The 20713-nt window shown below is 31.6% G+C and overlaps 1 protein-coding gene across 10 annotated transcripts in view; it reads right to left on the bottom strand.

Moving 5' to 3' along the window:
* The window catches only part of LOC143247452 (ankyrin repeat and IBR domain-containing protein 1-like), a 200604-nt gene that overhangs the window by 63043 nt on the left and 116848 nt on the right, over positions 1-20713 (bottom strand). For 6 of the 10 annotated variants that reach the window (XM_076495583.1, XM_076495584.1, XM_076495588.1 and 3 more), the window contains 4 exons: positions 17329-17417; positions 12754-12899; positions 6393-6527; positions 753-839 (listed from right to left, as the gene is read on the bottom strand). In XM_076495583.1, coding sequence (XP_076351698.1) covers positions 753-839; positions 6393-6527; positions 12754-12899; positions 17329-17417 — 457 coding nt within the window. The remainder of the gene's footprint in view (positions 1-752; positions 840-6392; positions 6528-12753; positions 12900-17328; positions 17418-20713) is intronic. The other 4 variants (XM_076495590.1, XM_076495592.1, XM_076495587.1 and 1 more) reach the window with 1 other exon arrangement.

The following is a 20713-nucleotide window of genomic DNA, read 5'->3' on the forward strand; positions in this document are numbered from 1 at the left end:
TATTAGTTTTAAAGAGTTCTCTTCTTGTTTCACCTAAATAAAATCATATACATGTGTTACACTTAACTTAATGTTACACAAATTTAAAATAAAGTTGCAATTACTTCATGCTAAAATCAATATTGTAAGAGAGTTTTAATTGGAGCACAAAAAAGATAATACCAGACAATCTGGCTTAAGAAAAAAAACAAGAAGAAAATACCTTAAACAGCAAAACTCTAAACCAACCAACAAGCATTATTCAGTATCCACTAATAATATTAAATCATAGTAATTTACAAAAATGTTGAACTTTATTACAACATTTTTTGCTAGAAAGAGAAAGTTTCTCTGAATGTGAAATCTGCACATACTAAATTCATAAGTATATGTGTTTGTACTTAAAAACATATTTCAAACATTATTTCTTTTATTTTTATGTAACTTTGAGCCCTGAAGCACCTATACACACGTGAATAAGAAATCATATCAAAAAGTACTTACATAATTATTTTAATGTAATTCATTGATATGTGCAGGCCCAGGCAGTCATTTCAAGGTGTACATTTAACAACTTACACTTTTACATGCTTATATGATTTTTAAATTTAAATGATTTAATCTATTATCACAATTGCTTAAGACAACAAGATAAATAATGCAATGACAAAAGCAACAAGTTATAAATGCTAATGTCAAAAAACAACATCATGAAATGTTAGACTGATTTCTTACAATACCAGAAATAAACAGTGTTAGAATATATTACTTACCTTATGACTATTTTCATGATTCTTAAAACGTGTGTAATAATGAACAAATCGTTTCAGCTCTTGCATCTGTTTATTTTTTGCCTCTGCCTAATATAAATGAAAAAAATAGAAAAATCTTTAATAGCCAAAACAGTAAACAGAAGAATATTTAACCAACTTTTTAAAATATACACACAATTTCAATACTAAAACCTTTAGTTTATTGCTTGTACAAAATATTTAGTTAATTAACATTTATTTTCTTTAGATGCAGGGAAACAGGAAAGTTTATATTTTATAGCAAAAACAAAAGTGCATATATCAGTATAAAATATTTACTTTGTGAGATTAATTTTTGCAAGATGCATTTTATATTGCATGACATATGCATAACAAGTGATCACTTGGCCCTTTAAATCTATCACATGATAACCACACTTGAGAAAAGGTAAAACTGAAACCAACAGAATCTTACAGAAGATTATCAATTCTCCCTTTTATACTCTTCTCAAGTGACAACTTATGGTAGAGCCAAAAGCAATGCATTTTATAAAATAACCACCCTTTTATAAAAAGAAAACTGTTTAACCATAGCCCACCCTGCTTTTTAAAGTTTTTTACAATTATGTTCTCTCTCTCACTATTTTTAGAATATAACAAAAATAAATTAGAGGCTTTTACTCTGTGAGTTCTCCAGTTAATTTTGAAACATCAAAGCGATTGGTTTGTATTTTCAAGATAAAAAATCTTTATGTATTCCTACCAGATCACTCTTCCTTTCCCAGAATTATTAAACTAACCCTTCTCTAAAATCTTTCCAATTAAGCCAATATCCTTTCTTAGGTATAAAGGGTATAAAAACGTATATAGTATTCCAAGTAAAACCTAAATAGTGATTGATGTAGAGATAACTACTTTTTGAACTTGTAACTATAAACACATTCTAAAATTCTATTTGATTTTCTACTAGCAGCAGAGTACCACCTCAATGGCTTAAGTAATTATCCACCACTATGCTAAACTTCATTTTTTTCAGTAACAATATTGAGTGTGTTTTCATTTTTATTACCTACTAGCTATTTCATTGGCTTTTATGTTTTAATTTTTTTTACAGTTTTCACTTCTAAGTACAATACACTTAGTATTAAAAAAGGATATCTAACTTTTATGCAGTAACAATGTTGAATCAATGTATCAAATACAAGTGACCTAGAGAACAAAAATGTGAATTACAACATCCAGCTGTACACTCTCCTGACCACATTGACAGTAATGTGGCATAAGTTAATAGATTTATAACCAAACATAAGTCATTTCATACATGGGATGAAGAGTTCAGAAACAATTATCATGGAAAGGAGACACTTTAAATTAAGTAACTGACCTTACTTTCACTGACGTAGTACAGCACACAGAGTGAAATTTAAAGTATACAATGAAAAATTAATTATAAACACAGAGAAATCACAAAGTCTAGTACTATGTATTTTAATGGGAATAACTAATTTTCATGGAAGTAAAACACTGAAACTTAACAAATAATGTATACAACTACTGATGAAATTACATAAAAATCTTCACATGTCACATGTGAAATGTCACATGTTTCTATATTCTGATGATTTTCATTATCATAGAACCCTATATATATCTTTTCTTTTTTTTACACAACTCTTTCTGTATTTTACAGAAAAAAAAATTATTACTTCAAACCATCACTTCTGGCTTCACACTATTATTACTGAACATCTGATATTATTTCAAACAAGTAGAAAATTCTGATGATATTTATACATTACTTTATAACAAGCCAAGCAAAATGTAAACATTAAAACTTTAATGATGTTGACAATGACCCTCTAACTTCAAAGCATTCTAGTTTTGCTGTTGAAAAAAAAATCTAAAATAAAATATTCATGCTCTGAAAGCACAAAAAAACAAAACAAAAATACATTATAACAAAAATCAGAATAAGACCCATGTGCTTTAATAGCTGTGAAGATTTTTGATTAATGAAAGCTTCTATTTTACCAGCAAACTTGCATTTCAACTGAACAATTTTCTTTAAAGTAATGATTATCAATCATGATTTGAGGTGTATTTTTACAGAAATTCATATTTCATAAAATGTATTGTTAGTTACTACAACTAGTATATCTTAATCTTTCACCACTTTCAATCTAATCCTTATATTCTAATTTTTGTACTGTTTCACAGCTTTAGAGGAACAATTCATTTTACATTGACATCATGCAGTTAAAATGTTATGTCTTTTTCTTCTACAGGGTGTTCGGAAAGTCACTGTGCAGTTTTGTAATCATATTTTATTCAGTCTATTTCAAGTCAGCAACTGATAGTGGTGTTTAGAAACAAAATAAGAAGGATCCAGGCCTGTATTGATGCCAACGGGGGGTCACTTTCAACATTGTTTATAATTGTCGTTCATATTTGTCTCCTGTATTCTATATTGAAACATGTCTGTTAATAAATATATAAGTGCACAGTGACTTTCCAAACACCGTGTATTACTTTGAATTAGGTATAATTGTTTCTTAGTTCATAACTGGACTGACTGCTGCAGAACCTCACCACACAACTGACTTTTATATAGCAATTAGCTCTGTCATGACTAGGTGGTATAGTCTATTTTAAGGACAGAATTACACAACTGAATTAAATAAATTACAGAAAATAATCTATCATTTATTTGCATGTTAATCATTCAGAGTTGAAATTTATTCAATAAAAAGAATACTTTAACCTTATACAGGTAAATGAAAATTGCAAATTTTCATAATGTGTTGGTACCAGCATACTCCCAATAAACTCATTAATTGTTTAAACTTTATGAACTTTTTCTAAGCTTACTATGGAATTTGTAGCTCCTTTAGGAAGGAAGTCATTATAAGTTGGAACAAAATGTCATTAATATTTCCTTGTAACTTGAATAAAAGTGTAGTTTTTATCGATACTTTTGGGAATTAATGTTTCTAAACCTAGGCTGTGATGGAATTATCTCACCTATAAGAAATCATGAACCATTGATCAAAATACATCACAAACATTATTTTTTTAAATTGTAAAATCTCCTATTGCTTCCAGTTCAGTAGAGATTTGCACAGAGACTTAGCTTGATCATATAACGCTAAAAGAAAAAGTGTTTATAAACAACCTTCATTTACAATTAGTTCTATTTTTTTAGAAGTTTATATAAGCTTATTTATCATGTTATATTTCATTTAAATAATGACATCAAAATATGATAAGAAATGTTTTTACTTTCTTATGAAACAAAATAATTTTGTTTTGTATCCAAGAAATTTTGTTTTGATAACAAGACATCCATGTTAGGCTTTGTTTACATTACTTTATTGACCTAAGTAACTGAATGGACAAAAAATATCAAGTAAATAAACATAAAACACATTTAAAACTCAAGATATATTAAATGAAACCTAATTAACAATGATTTGATTAAAAAAAAACTAATGCATGTAGTTTCACTATGCTTACAATTACTCGTGTACAATATAAATGACATTCTACTTAACCAAACTATAATCAAATTCACCTTTTTTTTTTTTAATACAAAGACAAAATTTTCAGTTTTGTAAAATAAAACATTTATAGGAAAGTTTTAAAAAAAGTAAGAAGATACAAAAATATATGAAGCTTTATATATATATATATATATATCAATTAATTTAAACTTATTTTTCACATTTTTCATTTTCTCATCTTGTAATTTTATATTTAAATTGTTTACTTTATTTCTTATGTATATATTTATATTGTAATTACAAACACTGTTTATTTGGTTGTACCTCTACATTACTGATGATGGAATTGTGAGGATTCTGAACATTTTAATAAATGCTTCTTGTTAACACATTCATATTTTGCTTTATTGTGTAGTAGGGAATAACAAATTTTATGCAATATCAATGACAAACAGACTTCATAAAAGAAAAATATCACTTGTTTCAAGCATTTATTTGCTTTTAAGTGACAACTGTACAACAAGTTTTCATTGCAACTTAAGTAAATCTTTATTCATACGTTTTATTCATCAGTAACAACTAACTTTTCATAATTTATTATTTCATTGCTTTTATGACTTATTAGTGGAAAGTAATTTCTCATAATTACCTAGAGATAATGAACACTAGCATTAAATGTGTATCTGTTCCTAGTATTTAACCCTTTTGCTATGGGTAAGTGAAAAAGCTCATTATGAATTTTTAGTTATATTGAAAATTTAATTAAAATACTTTGTTGTGAACATATATAAATATGTGGCATCAAAACATAGTTAACAAATCAAATTTTAATTTATCTTTTAAGTTATTAATTTTATTAGGAGTTAATTTAAAAATTCTCAAGCTCCCGTAAGTATAAGAATAGAGACATTTGTTCTCTAGGTTTTTTTTTCTTCTCTAATTTATTTACCACCCTTCTTACAAGTATGAAATTTAACATAAATTAGCTGTTATAATACAGACATTACTGAAGTGAAGCATAATGTCACAGCCTTCAATCTTACTTATTCCCAGAATCATAAACTAGAAAATCAGATCCATTTGTTACATTAACCTATCATACCCTCTTATTCCCAAATTAATAAACTGGTTTGATATTTTATAATACATTATTTGCTTTGTGCATGCTATTCTATATTCTTAGATCCATTATTTATTGTATTAGTACCATTAGCAGACATACTACCCTGTAAATGGCTGTTTGTGCTAGTAATTGATAATCCTAGTATTCATACCTCATTGAAAAAAAAAACTTAGAAAAAATGAACATTTTCTAACAGGATTATGACCTTTAGTTATACATGTCAAAGGACATTAAAACAATAAAATTAAGTTTAAATAAATGTGTACTGCTACAAGATTAAAACTTTTTAGGATAAACAATTGTAGTTTCATGTCTCAAAATGCAGTCATTCTAAAATGACAAAGAATAATTTATATTTATTTCATATTGTGTGAATTGTGAGATCCCTTAAATAACCAGGTCATGTTGATCCAAAGTTGAACAAAATTTAAGTAAATGAAAACAAAAAACAACATAATGTTAAATCAGATTTCAATACCACAGATTATGACCAATGTTAAGTAGATTTGTGCTTAACAGCAAATAAATATAATGGCAATATTTCAGTCATGGGGTAGTTGAAGTAATTTAAAATATTAATAGTCAAAAACACCAATTTAAAATAGTTGTTTATTTTCATGATATTTAAATTAATTGTAATGTTGTTCAACTTATTAGTTTACATGTCACTAATCAACGTAATAATTTCTCAAAAGTAATAAATTATATTAATCAAATTATCCAGTTATACCAAACTAATGAATAAATGCATTTAAGTCATTATGAATTTTTATTTTACCATTAAGCATGCTTGTAATTGGCCAACATATAAGGTTAACAACATCATTGATTAATATTTAGTTCTGATCTATACAGGCTACTTACTTTGATCATGAGTTATTTATATAATGGTGATACCTTTACCATTTTTATTAATAACACCTGCTTTTAAGGCTTTTGATAGTATATACAGAGTCAACCTGTCAGTATGAAATTTAATGATTAAAAAACAAAATGGCCTTATTCTTTTTTAAATTTCTGGATTTGAAGACCACTCACTTCACAAATCAACATTCCAGCTCTCTCTTCTGCCTTATGGACTGCATCATAGCGATTACATCGAAAGTAACCTCCTGTGGCAGAGCTATGTCTTTTCCATGACTCCAGGCACACCCAACAGAAATCATGTTTGCACTGGAAAATATGTTTTACAATTTATTTAACAATATATACACTTAATCCTCATATTAAAGTTATAATTTTTCTAAATGAAAATTTATTTCTGATGAGTAGTTCTGTCCACTCACAAGATTAGTTTTCTCATTTTGTGCTGCTCTCTATTTATGAACATTTTTTGAACACATACAACAAGCCTTCAACCCTCCATCTGTTGGAACCCAAAGTTCCAACAGGTCTGCCACGTAAAACATTATGTGCCACCTCTCCAGCAACAGGAAAACAATACTACAATGTGATGCATTTGACACTACTAAACTTCATTTTGTAGTTTGGCAACAGACGTGAGTACTGGAAGAATGTGTGGAGGAAAGATAGGAAATGCGAGAAGAGGGAAATAGTTATCAAAAATACATTTTTATTTAAAAAAATTACAACTTTCAATATGGTACTTTCCATTTGTGCACAAGATTAGCTTGAATTCCACATTGAATTGGAGGAGAAACTGGTGTTAAGGAATCACAGGCATATCCCCTGAAATCATCCAAAGAACACTCCTTAACTGAAAGGAACAGATCAGAATATTTGAGGAGAGGCACTGCATCACATATTTTTCCAGGAAAAGTAATAATGTCAAGAGGACCAGATATGGTAGAACAAGAAAAGAGCACATCTGCATGAGAAAGGATGGTGGAACAAAGAGATATAAAAGATGTAGAACTACTCAATCTCATGATGAAAGGTGGGTAAAAGATTATGTGCCATAAAAAGTAGAGTGGCTAGGCTGCAACAGACCATGCTCTACAAGTGAGCTACATCTGAAACCTCATTTGCTGAGTACTGACATTATCATGAGGGCAGAAAAAGTCCAGAAACCTATAAGGGTGGCCTAAAGGAAGAGACCTGAGAATATATCTCCAGAACCTGAGGAAAGTATACTGCATGCATTTGACCCCCATGATCATGTACAAGCCTAAAATGACCAGGGTCATCAATAAACTTGTAATGAGAGAAAATTCATGACAGAAGTAGAAATATGTCACAAAGGCCTTTTGTGACCAACTACATAGAAAAGCAGCCGAGAGCGGAAGATCGACAACACAAAATGTAAGAGAAGACTTATATGATTGGTTCTCTTTATCTCCAAAACCTCACTCACTGGATATCAAGATCCACACAAGGGGTAGAGAATGTCACTAAATTAGATGGCTGAAGTGCATTTGGGCATCTCAAGTCTGGGAAAATCACCCATCTGAAGGACCTTGTAATTCTTTCTATATCAGCAGAACACTATCGACTAACTCTGAACTGAATGGCTATGGCCATCTTTATGGAACTCACTCAGCAGGTTGCCTCCACATTCAACCACCCAAAAGGCTTTGAACTGGAAACTGGTAAGAAATCCTGTATATCACTGGAAAAAAAGAGAAGGAGTGCATTGGGAAGTCTGGAGGGATTGCAACACCCAAGACACTGCAACAGGTAATCATGAAAATCTGTTTTTAAAAGTAAACCACACTGATTTATGCAACCGAGGTATGGAAGGAATGGGCAGCAATGCTTTTCTGCTTTACCCATGCCATTCATGGGTGATGCCATCCATGATGAGCATATTATGATGCAAATATCACAGGACTGAGTGATCTTGTGAAACATCCCATGTCAAGAGTGAGCATACACAGCCATGGAAATTTAGGAATCAACATGGGCTACAGTGTGAATTTGATGGACAGATATCTGTGAATGGTTACAGTCATCTAATTGGAACCCATTCATAGTACAGACAGTATACCTGATCAGACACCACTTGCCACAAAGTAGAATCAAAGTGAATCTGCAGCAGGGGCTCCTTAAAGAAAAGAAAGCATGAATAAAATCTTAGCTTGTATCACAACCATGCCAAAGTCAGGAGAAGAACCACTAGCAGTAGGTGATACCCTGAGTAAGCAGAAACCACAGTGTGGCATAGGTAGTGGGAGATAAACTGTTCAAACTCCTCCACATACCATATAGTAGAATATCCTCCAATGTCTGATGAAGATAAGAAGCAAGGGAAAAGGGAAGGTGATGCATTTGATGTGAAAGAGGTCATGCCAGGAAGGAGACAAAGAGGTATAACCCACAAGGATCTAACATCAAACCTAAGTGGTTAGGCTAATCAGTGAAAGGCCACAGGAAGAGGAAGATTACAAAGAGAGAAACAGGTGAGAACAAAGACCTTGTCAGAAAGCTAAGTGAGTAATATAACAACAGAGGAGTCTACCTCAATGAAGAGAAGGGTAGAAATCAGAAACTGAGGGAAGGCAATTAGGAGAAAGAGACCTGAACATCACAAGCTACAGATGCTGTAGAAAAAAAAATAATGATCTGGTGAAAGGATAAGGTGCAGCACAAGGACCTGGTAATGCTTAGGATGTGAAATTATCTGACCTACAACAACTGTAGGTTGAGAGGAGGAAAAATATGTCATCAAAGAGAGGTAGAACAGGAAATACACAGACAGAGATGCATACAGAGATAAGGTAAGGGCAAGAAGGACTATAAAAATGTCCCAAACCAAGAGTGACAGATGTTTCAGCAGCTGATGGAGCCAGAAGGAATGGATTAATATAGAAAGAACAACAAGGACTATGCAGAAATGGGAAAAACAGGAAGTAAGGAAAATGCCACCTGAATTGGGACTAAAGAAACCCCCTTAAAGACTTAGATAAGACACTTAGAAATACAGGCAACTGTTGGGTAAGAAACCCTGAGTCAATGCCCAAGAGCAACAAATGCCCCAGTTGCATAGATAGATGGTAAACGAAGGGTTAATGGAACAGACTGAATGTGAAGCTACTCTGTGAAAGCAATCAGAATATCTAGCCAAGCATCATGGGGTAGGCACCATTAACTGAAAAGGAAAAAAGATGTATCCAATTAAAATGGAAATGCTGTTCTTTACCAAGGTCTGATTGATCAATCCAGGTGACAGGTAAAGGAAGGAAAGACCCAAGGAAATCTTGGGACTTGTTGGAAGGGTGGGCACATGCTGATCAACCAACAGTGCCACCCATCTATGCACTTGTCCATCACACAGCTTATCATTTCTGTATAAAGAAAATTGCTAAAAGATGACTGTATTGGCAGGTTTCAGAAATGTTTCAAGAGAGATATATAGGATGGTGTTGAAGTTGATTCATCAACCTTTTGTAAAGGTGGCCATGGAGGTCAACCCTTCTGTTTAAACCAGACTTTTCATTTATTTTGAGATCTATTCTTTCTTTGGAAGCATCAGAGAGGACGTCTTATTGTTTTGCATCATGGGGTAGGAGAAAAAGATGTATCCAAGGAAATGCCTTTACCCAATACCAAAGGAAGGGGATCTGTAGTAGTGGGTGTTGAAGTTGCAGCAGCATATGTCTGAGATGAAATGGTGGACAACAACTTGTGAGCCTCAGGATGAGTAATGTTATGAATCATTTTCAAACGTTGCACCTCTTTTTCTTCCAACCATTTAGGGCAAGAACAAAAGTAGGATGGGTGAGAGCCATTGCAGTTGACACAATGAGGGTCCTTTCCACACTCATAAACATCATGGTCCTTGCCACCTCAACGAGCACACATCAAGGAACCACAACATGACTTCTTTGAGTGACCAAATTGCTGACACTAGAAACATCGGAAAGGGTTTGGAATGTATGGCCATATTTTGAATTAAGATAACCTGTCTTGACAGTAGCAGGTGGACATGGTGACGTAAATGTGAGAACGAGGACATTAGTTGGCATCATAATTACCCATTTGCGAGTGGATATAAGCCTCACTTCAGAAACTCCTTGGGTGGAGAAACCAGCGAGAATCTCTGACTCTGGGATGTTCTTCAAATCCCTCTCAACAATAACTCCTCATGTTGAATTCAAAGTAGCATGAGGTGTAACCTCAATAGGTACATCCCCAATAGCCTTTGAATGCAAGAGGAGTTCACTGTGTTGAGACGTGGATATATCCACCAATATGTCACTAGATCAAAGCTTCTTTACTAACTTTGGAGAGCCAGCAAGTTCTTCTAGTCCCTTCTGAATGAAAAAGGGAGACATTTGCCCTAAAGGTTTGTATAAAAGTGAATGCAATATAAAAAAATGAGGTACAACAGGTGGTACAGATGGTGAGGATTAATGCTAAGAATTGCCAAGATGTGGTTGTTTACCTATAGATTGTTTTTCACTATCTTATTAACATTTTTAATTGGAGTATCCATAATGAAAAAAGGAAAATTTCGGTGCCCACTACAAGGGAAAGCACTACAATGTCAAACAAGGACACTGCAGCAACACTGGTACTTGGTTGACCCTAGCCCAAATGGACCAGCCAACTAACTCAAGGAGGGCAACTACAAGGTCGACCATCTACAGGAATTCAAGGTCAAAGTGGTGTGTTAGGGTCGGACCACTCAACCACCAGGATCCTCTCCCCCCTTTCACAGGTAACCATACACAGCAAACACGTCGGTGGATGTTTAGATCCCAGAGGAGATAAACTGAAAGAACAGAACCTTCCCTGGGAGGTCTCATCATGTACAGGATTCCACACCGAGGGGATAGCGAGAGCAGTGTGACTTTCTAGTTTATGGCTCAGTAACCAAATAAAATTGTAGGCTAAAAACACTATGCTTTGCCTGAGCATTGACAACATTTATGTTCAGTTTTATACTTCCAAGAGGAGTGGTAAATAAATTAGAGAAGAGATAATACCTAGAGAACAAATCTCAGAATTCTCATACTGTAGTAAATTGAAGATTTTTTTTAATATTAACTATTAAAATTAAGAGACTAAGACTTATATAATATTAAAAATTGGATTATTAGCTAAATTTTGATGCCAAGTGTATTTGTACACCATGATAAGAACGTACTTTAATTATATGTTGAATGTAACTCAGTCAAGTCTCATTACATGCACAGAAAAAGATGCCCATAACAGGATGATTGAAGCAATCTCAAAATATTAGGTTTGTCATGCCACACAGGAAAAATATTTAACAAGTAACAAATCAGAATTTTCACTCATGGACAAATCTTAGCATAGGTAGAAATGGTTCCATAATTCAGAAAATATGTAGGCTGAAGTGTACTGTTAGTACCTTTCTTTTCTGAGATTCTATACAGTGTTATATCATAATAAATTAAAGGAAAGATAACTGATAATGCTTTGGACATGTTCAGTAATTTGTTTGTATCTTGGGATTATTGTAAGGTAACTTTTATTTTAGAACACTTCACACAGCTGTAGCTTTTGTACAATGGGATTACTCTGGACAATTGGTTAGCTTTGTTTTGAATTTCATGCAAAGCACACAAAGGTTATTTGTGATAGCTGCCTCTACTTTAGCAGTGGTAGACTAAATAGAATGCAGCTAGTCAACACCACCCACTGCTAACTCTTTCAACAATGAATAGTAGGATTGAACATCACACTGTAATGCCCCTATGGCTGAAAGGGTGGGCATGTTTGGTGACAGAGATTCAAAACTGTGATCTTCAGTTTGCAAGTCCAAGCTCTTAACTACCAGACAACACCATGCTTTCCTGGGCAATTGAATTGGGAAGAAAAAAAAAAGAGAAATCAAAGTGCACTGAGACTTCATGTCTGTTTTAAAACAACAGGAAACACATAAATAAGGTAAGAATATTTAGGGTTAGTTGAGTGGAGTAAACTAGGAGTCTTGCAACAGAAAATTATTCAGATGACAGAAAAGCTTGTTTATTTGTATGCATTAGTAAATTTATTTTATCATTCAAACAACACATAAAAGTTTAACAACAACTTTGTTATTAAAAAAATAAGCTACAATTATTACTAAGCTTGGCCAAAATTATAGATGGAAAAATATCCCCTATATCTGTATACACCTAGGATGTGAGTCAAAGTTGCACTTATATCAATCAATGCTTTTACTGTTCATCAGTGTTTTATGCTAATTTCATGGCTACATAACTGGCTCAATATGTAAAAATAAGTAAGAATATAAGTAACTGATGAAAATAAAACAAATCAGGCCTAACTGGATATATGAAATGGAATTTCCTGATTAATATTATCTAAAAACAATCTAGTTTTATTTCTTTCAATCACAGTTTTCAATCCATCCAGCAGTCATATTTGTATGACTGTGGAAGCCATTACTGTATGGTAAATATTATTTTAGGACACTTCAAGTGATCATAAGTTATAAACCACAGAATCACTATATAGCAAGACTTACTTTAGAACATTTCATGTGGTTGCAGCCTTCATTCTTTTGAATTGGAGATTTACAACTTGGGCAAGGTTTGGAATTAGTTACTAGCCACAAACAGTTAGCTGCATCTTCTGTCCTCGCACATGTGGTTCTCACTAAAATGACAGAAACTTTATGCCAAATGAAATTAAACAGATTTGATTCTTGTAAGGATAAAAAAATATTATCATGAATCACAATGATTTTTAATTTTTTAGCAATTCAGTCATTACAGAATCAATAGTGTGTCAGTAAAAAATTATTCTGATTATATCCTAAATACAACTAGTCATATTTTATTTTCAGAAATGAAAAAGAATTTTTTGTGGAAAATGACTAGAGTATTAATTTTTTTACCTCACTGGCATTTGTGTTAAATAAGAAATAAAGAAACATAAATCATTCTACATTAAAAAAAATCCCATAGTTGATGATGAGAAGGGAGCCTCAACTTAAATGTTAAGGAGTTAATCTTCCTGTTCTACATTGAAATTTGTAAAGAATAGGCCAAGACCTCAAACTCTTAAGAAAGAGACATGTCTTCTTTGAATGATGTTAATATGAATAAACATTTTAAAATAAAAGCTGGATGTCTTTCCTAATAACAGTTTTCATAATGATTATATCAACTTGTGTTTCATCTCAGCATCAAGTATTTCTTTAAAAAATAATAAAATTATCGTTTTTGTAAATAATTACATTGGTTTATGTTAAATCTCAAAAATTTTCTTTTTTTATACTTCATATTTGTATGATTAGGTAATTAAAGTTTAGACCAAAAATCTAGCTTATAAACCTGAATAATGTAGTTCCAAATTTGTAAATAAAAACAAATTTTGCTTTGTTAATTTTACACCAAAACATTAATTAACACTCTTTATAGCAAGAATATAATAAAAGTAGACAAATAAGAACCTATCATATGAACATAATTACTTTTACACTTTTACACCAAGATATTTCTGTTGATTACACTTTGTGTCCTTACAAAATTTTGAAAGACTTTTGTTTTTATACTTATTACATGTAAATGAAACACTTTATTATTATTGTTTTTTTATTGTATTAGTAGTTTTATAGCACCAAAATAAAATACATAAATGATAAGTTTCAGCAGACTGAGGCTTCAAATTCAATAAATAAACAAACACTATATGAATCAAAGTTATAAAGGCCTATATCATTATTTAAATATAAAAAAGTATTAAGAAAATTTACAAGATTGAATATCAAATAGAAATTATGAATGCATAGAGAAGATCTCCAATGAAGCACATAATTTTTAATAAAGGATTTTATAACCACAAGTCATCCATTATTTTTAGGTTTCTATTAAGCAGTGATGTACACATAGTAAAATACAGTCACATATTTTCATACTGATCAAACCAAATAAACTATTTTATATATATCTTGAGTTGTTTAACTCTCTAAATAATTGTTCAGTCAATTTGACTGACCACATGACATTTATGTGTGTGTGTTTTAGTCTTTTTAGGTTTAATAATCCTAACTTTCAATATAATGTGTATGTCTTCCCAAACTATGGCTGTATATTAGTTAAATATTACAAGTCTTTCATACAAAGAGCATATTTTTTAGTGAATTATTTTTAATAAAATAAAAATCTGTCCATGAATATATTGAATATTTGTTTTGAACAGTCTGTGTGTAAAGAAATTTTCACATTAAAATAGGAAATACTTTTCCTCATCTTAAGAATCTCAAATTTCCTTTTTGTAATCCCTAAAACCTTCTAAATGTATGTGAAACTTTTTTGTTAAAATTTATAGTTTATCTGTTATTTTCTCTACCCTATCACAAAATTGAATTGACCCAACTAACCAACCTTGTAACCATAAAAAAAAATTGAAATCTAAATTACCTTTTTTTTTCTTTCTAGAACGATTTCAAATTGTAACATGAAATTACATTTCTTGACCCTAAGTAAACATCTACTTATAGTGACATTTTATTGTTTTATTGCCCTTTGAACCATGTGTAACTACTATCAGTGCCATTATAACCAAACATACAAGTTATGCAATTAAATTACATTACTCACAAGCTACTACAAGCTGTTTGTGTGTATGCCTTGTGTAATATTTTTCTTATAATATTATTATTTCTTTTACCTAATCTAATCTTAACTAACATAAAAGGATCCAAATTTTTGCATTTTAATTACTTTTATAATTATACATAAAGAATACACACGAAAAACAAGAAATAAAATACATGACCAATCTTTTTTGTTCTTGCTCTTGATTTTTAAAGAGAGGTAACCCTAATTTTTTATACTAATGACAGTAATGCCCTTAATTTTTATTTGATTAAATAATGCACAAAACAATATAGACTAATAAAATGCAAAAAGTAAACAAATTCCTTCGTCTCTCAAAATTTTTCTGGCATTATAATTAAGTGACAAGAGTCGTTAAAAATTGATCCAAGCTGGTCACTTACTTTCTCAGAGGAATGATGTTAGTACTCTGCGTGAAATTGACATTTAACAATTCAGAACTTAATGTTATATGGTGAATCATTTGGTAAAAGTAAACCTCGACTTTCTATTGTTTATAGGTAAATTATAATTAAATGTAAAAGAGAACTGTTAATGAATTGTGAAAGAAAGGATGTGAGAGGAGGGGTTTGATTTTCTATTCAATAGCACACAAAATTTAAGACTATAAAATCAGATTTCTCTGATCAATAACAATTTTATAGAGAGTAATTTATGTTTGAATTCATACTTTTTCAATGGGTGGTGGATGAAATAGGAAAAAGGACAAGCTAAGAGAAAATGTGTCACATATGTCGCACTAAGGGAAATACAGGATGTTTTCTAATATTGCCTTGTAGCACTAAGAACTTAAAACACCTGTATACTAATAAAATATGGATTATTAGCTAAGAGTTTATGCTATTCTAAATGGTGTAACAAAAACAAAATGTAATTTAATAAAATTTTAAATGTAAAACACTATGTCATGCATAGTAAAGGATACCTGTGGCAAAAGGATGAAGTCCTTGAGGTATTAATGAACAGTTCAATTGATACATAAAAATTTTAAATGAAGATTCTTTTATCACTATATATATATATATTTTTTTTTTTTGCCGTGTTATGTTTTTAATAATTTTTAATGCTACACTGGATGCTGCTTATTGCAATCATGGATAATGTTAGCATTTGTATAATGTTATCAGAATTACTAAGTCCTGACCAAACATAGAAAAATTATATAGGAAGAACATTGTTTACAGTAATTAGCACTTTGTTTCTTCTTAATCAGTTTAACTATCTCAAGGTCAAGCAACTTGAGGAAGGTTCACCATAAAATAGAAATAGTTAAGTTACTCATTGAGATCCCCTACACTCTTGTTGTTTTTCCTTTCCATAACTATTTGTTCATGTTCTTTTGTGGGAAAGCTTCACCATAAAATAGGGCATGACTAAGTTGTCAGTAAGATCCTAAACACTTGCATTTCCTTTCCATAATTACAGTACAGTTGTTTTCATTACTTTCTGAAAGACAGAGCTCCCAAAAATTTCAATTATTTTAGAATACAATGATAAATTATCAAAAATGAGACAATGCAATACAGCAGTGCAACTAAAAATTTCCCAACCTCTTTTTTTTTTTTAAATTTTGAAAAAATTGAACTGAATTTTCCATCCTGTAAGAAAAAGTACAGTGGAAAAGATGACCAGGTCAAACAAGCATTAAAACTTTCATTTACTGATGTTCAGGGAAAGATTTTCATGTAAACAGACCACTGGTGTGGCAGAAAGCAAAAGAGCTAAGTACAAAAATGGGAAAAAGACAATTTTGTTGCAATCATTTGAAAAAATGTGAAATACTGTAAAGTTGATAAACCTTCAATAAGTGGTGTAATCCAAGTAGTGTTTCGAATTTTATGACTTTGTATATGGCATAGTTCAGACAAGTTTCAAAAACAGTATGAATATGAAAGTTGTATTAATGAATTGCTCTAAAACAATTGCAGACAGTCAACATTCAATAAATTTTTCTAATTCTTGTTTTAATTGTTTTTAAATATGCCAATAAACATACAAATTGAACTTTCAAACTTTTAGGCAATCTGTTTGCTACCCTGTATCAAAACCATTACTGTAATTACTGAATTTTTATTTTATCAGTTAATGTTATCATGCGGTTATTATTATTATCAATGCAATTGTGTGAAGAAGTGATCACAATAAGTGGCATCCAGTATATGTTTAGCCAGTAGCTTTATAATATTGTTTTACTATACTGTTTAATTCTTGTAGTTTTATATTGCCTCACATCTTATTTTCATGTATTGTTTCATTTTGAAACATTCGTATAATTGCTATGCTTGTTTCTGGCTTTAAAAAGAGCATCCGCTTGAAATGTTGCTGAGAAAACAAATTACCTATTATAGTTTCTAACAGGTGATTTATCTCCAAAACTCTAATTTATATATTTAATCACCTTTGCATTTTTCTACTTATATATATATATGTACGTACACACATGCATATAACAACATTTTATTAGGAAACATAGTTACATTCTTCCGGTTTAATTTCTGCTATCTTAGCATGCCATTCTCTCCATCTGTTACAGTCACAAGGTGCATGAGCTTCGCTAAGGCATTCCCTGAAAATTGACAGCAATCAGTCATCTCAAAGTGTCATGTGAAAAAACATTTACTTAGACATAAAGAACTGACAAAAATAGTGAAGTTTCTACAATAAAAGTTTATCCATATGTAAAGTGTAAAATTACCTAAATAAAAGTTCTTTTGTTTTCTCAAAATAAAAAGTAAGCAATAACCACTATACATAGTAACAAAAACTTTATGGAGAAGAAGAATCCTGTTGGTTCATCTAGGCCACTCCATAGACTAAACTAAAAGTTAAAAAAAACACAACAAAACACAATGCAAGGCAATTCTTATCATTCAACCCTTTTACTCAAAGTTATTGTATTCACCATATCTGAAGGCAAATCAATCCAAAGGCCAACCACTCAGTCAAACAAATTAAATTACCTCAGCTGAAAACAACTTTTTTCCTGCTAAAATTCCTATTTTTGTCATCTAGTCCTATCACTCTCACCATTAAGTATGAAAGAAACTGATACATCAACTCTATCAGTTCCTTCAAAAATCTTAAACAAGTAAATCTCATCCCTTTCTGCTCTTCTTTTTTCAAGGAAAAACAATTTCAAAGATTAAAATTTCCTGATTTCCTGAGATGGAAACATCTCAGGTATCCTCCTAAAACCCTGCTCCAAATCCTTTCCAACAATTTACTGTCATTCCTTAGGTAAGGAACCCAAGACTGAACACAATACTCCAAATGATGTCTAATAAGTGACTATACAATGGAGTTATAACCACTTTATACTTTTAACCTAAAATCATATTTACCCTACTATTATTCACAGGAGACTGCTTGAATAACTCAAGAAACTGATCAATCACAATATCAAGAACCTTTTCTTCAATAACATTATTATTATTTATTCATCTAAAAATATTTATAATTCAAATTCTGATAATTTGTATGTATTACCACTTATAACAAGTATGAGCTGTTTTCTATTTATTCTTCAAACTCACCAAATAATCTAAATTTTTTTTATGAAGCAGTAGAATTCCTCTCACAACCAGTTCTTCACCTAAAAGCAATCTTGTGAAATACACCATCTTAACAGTAATCACTGTGAAACCAGGGAAGATAAAGCTTGATCAACTTGACTGTACAGTGCAGATTTAGAGTTAAAGAATCCCTGGAAATGGGATCCATATGCTAAAAATAAGATAAAGGCCCCTGAAAAAAAGAAAGTGTGAATAAAAACATACTAATAAGAGCTACACCAAAGTCAGAAGCATGACCACAGATGATAGGTGAAAGCCTCGATGAAAAAGAAACCACAATATGATAGAGACAGGGGGAGATGAACATAACAGGAATGGTCCATATGCTGGATTGCAGAATTTCTTCCACTGGACATGAAAATTAAAAGCAAGGGAGAGAGTGAGGTACTAGATCTGATGGAAAGACAGTGGGAACAAAGATCAGAAGGATAAAGGTAGAAAATAGTAAGCCAATTAAACCACAAGGTGGACTCAAGTGGTAAGGGTAGAAAGTAAAATATCCTGACAAGAGGATTGTTAGAGAATTAAGAGTTGTGAATGTGTACCCTGGAAGTGAGCAACATGAGCTATGTAAGAATTAAGATCCCTGATCGGATACTGAAAAGTATCCAGGTTAAGCAAAAAGAAGGAAAATGTAGGGAAGGGAAATTAAAGGGAAAACCAGTCCCAAGATGCTGAGGCCTTAGGGAGAAAATGATGATCTGGATAAAGGAGTAGGCCAGTAGGGTGATAAGGCATACCTAAACGTCAATGGCAAACAAATCCAACCTTCGTCGTCCACAGGCTAAGAGAAGGAATTATGTTTTATGGGAAAGATGAAACATGGAACACGAGTAAGTGGTTCAAATAAAAGTAAATCAAAGAAATATTACATCATACAAATGACCCAATCCAAAATCCAGAGACATATCTGGAAGTAACACTTGAGCAAGGTAAGAACACCGTAAGTAAAAACTGAAAAAGTATTGAAAACAAATGGTATTGGAAAAAAGCTGTCCAATATCCAAAATGTGAGAAGACCAAAGACCCAAAGTATGAAAAGCTAGATGAGAAATGTCTGTCACATGAGCCATTTTAGGATTATCAGCAGGAAATTCTCTGGTTGCAGACCAACTGTGGAATACATCACATTTGCATATGTACACATCTATGAAAGATGGATGGATGGAATTAGCTAACCAGGAAGTAACTTGACATGTGAAACTGGATCATTTTGCCAAGGTCCAGATGAATGCCAGGTATGAAGAAGCAGAATGTGATTGAGGTAAATGAAAAAAAGAGGGAAAATTGGATGAGAGTAGTAGTTGTTGGGTGAGTTGGCAAAGAGGGAGAAATCAGATGAACTAGACAAGGAGTGAAATGTACAAGAGAAATCATCTGACAAAATAAATGGATAGATGGGTATTTATAAAGATACTTGTGTGACCAATCCAGGCTGAAGGCACTAACTGCCAGAGCTGGTAGAAGAGGTACAGCTGAATCTAATGGAGGAGAGTTAGTGCATGGAGAAAATTTATCTGACACTGAGACAAAAGAAACAGATGTGTACAAGTTATGAATGTTGTCATTTGTTTCCCTGAGGTTTTACAAGTCTGTCAGATGTAAATTGCAATGTATCTCATTTGAAAACATCCAGGAAACATTTTCCAACTGCACTGTATAAAAACTTTTAAATATCAGCATGTTAGATTTTATAACTACACAATACAGACTAAAAATACTGTTTTGCAATTTTAATTCTGTTAGAATAAATATATTTCTACACAAAACATCATGCATGCAAACATTAGCTTTTGAAGTAATAACTTCATTTAAAGCCACTGACACTACTACTAGTGTTGGCAATTGAATTCAAGCAGAATCTTAGAAACATGTGTTAAGGTTAATTCAAGGGTCCATTATGGAAATATCAAAGCAAATATTACACATAGCTTAAATCAACACTGCTTTACATAATTCTCTTTATCACATACTAACCTTCCATTCAACAGAAGTAACATAAAATACACATAGCAGTTTTTTTTATAATTCATATTGAACAAATAACTTTGACAGTCTCAGATCACTTTTTTTATAACACATTAATCAGAAGAAAAATTTGATGTTTAGTAATAAAAAAATGGCATTTCACTCAGTGAAGCACTGGATGTCAAATAATCAAAGCTTTGAACACGTATTCTGTGAAACAATGAATATTTCTAGAATGACTCTACATTGGTACAGTTCATAACAGTAGCCACAGAGCTTTAGCTCAATCACAGGCATAAAATTTCAAGTTTGATCCCAGGTA

The sequence above is a fragment of the Tachypleus tridentatus genome, chromosome 3 (genome assembly GCF_004210375.1).
Source record: "Tachypleus tridentatus isolate NWPU-2018 chromosome 3, ASM421037v1, whole genome shotgun sequence".
Taxonomy (NCBI): domain Eukaryota; kingdom Metazoa; phylum Arthropoda; class Merostomata; order Xiphosura; family Limulidae; genus Tachypleus; species Tachypleus tridentatus.